Source organism: Trypanosoma cruzi (assembly GCF_000209065.1).
Source record: "Trypanosoma cruzi strain CL Brener chromosome Unknown tcruzi_1047053505779, whole genome shotgun sequence".
In the NCBI taxonomy this organism is placed as follows: domain Eukaryota; phylum Euglenozoa; class Kinetoplastea; order Trypanosomatida; family Trypanosomatidae; genus Trypanosoma; species Trypanosoma cruzi.
The window spans coordinates 1-3,536 of NW_919173.1; the positions used below are offsets into that span (position 1 = coordinate 1).

General features: G+C 53.9%; 1 protein-coding gene across 1 annotated transcript, besides 3 other annotated features; it reads right to left on the reverse strand.

Moving 5' to 3' along the window:
- Nucleotides 1–3,536: part of a sequence feature (areas not merged during assembly with more than two copies in the genome that could not be assigned to a particular haplotype) that runs on past the window's edge.
- Nucleotides 58–79: a sequence feature (AT_rich).
- Nucleotides 708–731: a microsatellite.
- On the reverse strand, nucleotides 824–3,133 carry Tc00.1047053505779.10 (trans-sialidase, putative; the record flags this gene model as incomplete). The annotated part of the gene is made up of 1 exon (XM_800102.1): nucleotides 824–3,133. One exon carries the CDS (start codon nucleotides 3,131–3,133, stop codon nucleotides 824–826), a length of 2,310 nt encoding a protein of 769 aa, XP_805195.1.

Sequence of the window (3,536 nt, forward strand, 5' to 3'; positions counted from 1 at the left end):
AAAAAAAAGCAGCTGGTTACCGTGTGGCCCACCAAACTGTTTGTATATTTTGCCCACAAATTAAAAATTAAATATTTAAGTGTCTTTCAACCGTCCGACCCTCCATGTGTCCGCACATCGTTCATATTTCACGGGGTCATCTGCGTGTTGCTGCTCCCCTCAGCCCTCTCATCGGCGTGCGAGTGCGGCCCGCAGAGCACAGTCACTCGTGTGTGTGGAGGGACTGAGAGAAGCACGCAGACACGACGGGAGTCGCGTCACTCCATCGGGAGAGCGAGCGCAGAAAAGGGAAAAAAAATCATCAGAGGGGAGAGAAATGCTGACGGGACTGCCGGCACGAAAAACAAAAACGCAAAGCAATATACCAAAAAAGCGGCAGGGTGTGGCTGTGTGTGTGCGGCGCTGCGGGTGTCTGCCAGCCCTGGCCGCAAGAAAACAAAACAAGAGGGAGAGAAATGTGTGCGCCGCCCCACAGGCCCTCGTCGCACGCCCACACGTCACGGCTCCCTCAGCGCGCCGTTCGTCGCGGCCCCTCCTCATGCGTGCAGCAGGCGAGGCGCACAGGGCCGTCGTCGTGAGCGTGTCGGTGGGTGTGCGAGTGGAGCAGTTGGGCGGAAACACACGGCACCCCTCGCAGGAAGAGTGCAGAAGAAACAATTAACAAAAGTAGAAAAAAAGGTCCAAGATGGTTGCCCTAAGGCAACATGGAAAAGAAAAGAAAAGAAAAAAAATTACTCTCTGCGCAGTAAAACTTATTCCTAGCGGTCTTTGTGTGCCTGTGCAGGGAAGGGCTCAAGTGCTCCACACTGAGGCCGCACACTCCTCACAGAGCCGCAAATACCCACAATTCCAGCAGAAGAAGCAGCGGCAGCAGTCCGCTCCCAGCAGGCGCATTGGCTCGCACACCATCAATCCGAGGGATATGCCTCCTTTCCGTTCCACCCTCCACCTCTGATTCCGGGCCTCTCGTCGGAACGGGAACCCTGTCCTTGATTGCACGCATCTCAGTGGAATTTAGTGGGCGATTGTAAAGAAAGACGTTCGTCACCGTCACATGGGACTCTTGGCTGGGGTTCTCCTCACCGCACGCGCCAAAGCAAAGGTCCACAAACTCAAGTGGCGTCCTAATTGTGAACAGCACTTCTTCCTCCCCCAGCAACTCGCCATCAATGTACACAGAGACCTTTTGGCTTTGGAGCATGAGTGCCACTTGGTGTTCTTTCTTCAGTTCCCAAGTGCTGCCTTTTGGTGTCGTCTGGTCTTTGAATACCGTCTCCCACCTCTTATCCTTGGTATACGACAGTCTCATGAAATGCGCTACCCCAGCGTCCCCCAACATCGCGGCCAGTAGAGAGGCGTTCTTGCTCGGAATCTTTTGGATGCTCACCGTCGCCACAAGTGTGAATCTGTGGTTCAAAAACACATGACGCACATTATTATCCCGAGTGTTTAAGGACCATATTACCCCGGAGTTAGACTCCGTCAACTGAACCCCATCCTTGACCTTCTTCGCGTTCGTCACCGTTGCATTCAGGCAAAGATACTCGTCGATCCACGTGTCGTTGTTGGCCGCATCGGACAAAACTGCCACCAGACCCGCCGTGGGTATAGACAAGCTGGAGAAGAAAATGTCCTTTTGCGACCAAGTAACGAGGAAGAACTTGACTGTACTCAGCTCCTCCATCAGGCGGGAGAGTGAAATGGCACTGCCCTCACCATTTATACTCCGTTGTAAAAGATGCAAACTTCCATCCGAGTACAGCAGGTTGCTGGCAAGATCCCAATTCTTATTATTGTACATGGCAACGGGACCAACATGAAACGAGCGGTTGTTGTCCGTCACCCAAAGGTAGAGTGCATTGAACATTTCCCTTTGTCCCTTCCAGAAGTTCCCTCTCTGAGTGTACAGCATGACCTTCCTTCCCTCAATGGTCACGGTGATGAGAGCTCCCACACGCAAACCTTCGTCCCAAGAGCCTCCTGATCGTGCGTTGACCCACACGCCCAATAGCTTCCCGATAGCCTCCGTCCAACTTCCCCCCATGTCACGCGACTCGTACACCCTCTGGCCATTCTCGCAGTCAACAATCATGAGAATTGACCCCTCCCACTCGGTGATGTGGGGGTAACGGCAGTCCGCAGGGGACATGCCCTCCGAGAGCGTCCAGGTACTGCCGTTGTTCGTCGAGTAAATGATCATGGAGCAAATGTTTCCTGATTTATCCCCCGCCATCAGAGAAAACACGAGCGTGCCATCCTCCATCACAACACCTGAGCCACCAGAAGGTAAAAGCCCCTTAAATTGACGTTCGTGAGCACTTACAGAAACCTGGCTCCACAACGATTTAGATTCTGTCCATTCGATCCGTTGACTCGGCTCGCTCGCCGTAGGCTTCGTGACATCACCCACAACCAGTTTCAGCTTCAGGCTGTCCCATTTCCAGTCCAGACCTTTTTTGTGCGCATCAGAGCTTCCCACAAGAAGAAAAACCTTATTTCCCTTCGTGGTTGTTGTGGGGTTGAACAAGCCACCCAAACTCTCCTTTCCCTCCGCTGTGCCAAGCACGGTGTGTGCTTTCCATGTACTGTTATTGACCTCAGCAACAAGAGCGGGCCAACTCCGCGCAGAGTTCACGTACACCGCAACAACACCAAAAGAGGGCTTAAGTGATGCATCCGTCGGCTTTTCAAAATCCATGTGACATGCGGCAAAAGCAGCAATCACTCCACCAGCACTGACGAGAGATGGGGAAACAAATGAATCCCTCGTCGTTTCTGGAGAAGTTCCACCTTTCTGCAGCACCAGCGTCTGATTCGGCACAAATAGATCGACCCTTTGCAGCGGTTGCTCCTTCTCTGAAACGCTCCCCCCACCATCAATAAGAACTTTCGATGAAGGCATGGGAGAAGTTGGCTCAACAACTGCCGTTCCCATCTCACTGGATGCAGCTCCACGGCAGCACATCACCAACACGACGAAGAGGTGCAGCACCGCGGAAGCAAACACACGCCGGGACATGTTGGGCCTCCGCGACTCGCTCTCTCTTCCTTCCCTCCTCCTTCCGCTGGATCCGGTCACGCGGCGACGGTGGTGTGTGCGGGGTGCCTTCACTGCAGCAACACGTGAGAGCATATAAATATGTGTGTGTGTGCTGTGTGTGTGCTGTTGGTCCTTTCAGTGCCTTTGAATTTCACAGTAGCGATTAGCGCTTGTTTTCCTTCCTTCCTAGCGTGTCGGTGTCCAAGAAGTGGAGGAGACAGCGACAACAGCGGCAATACACCAGAAAGGTCAGTGAAGAGCGGAGCAGAGCAGAGCACCCACGCAGAGAGCGAGTCGTAAAACAATCCGGAAGGGACGGCACGGAGGACCATCGCACACAGAAAAGAGCAGCAACACGGCAAGCCACGGCGGGCCGTCGGTGTGTGCGGGCCAGCCCTCACGCGGTGCAACACGCCACACCCAACAGGGAATGACAGACAGACAGGCGGAGGGAGATGAAGGGATGCCGTCAGGAGGCACTCACAATCCACATGGC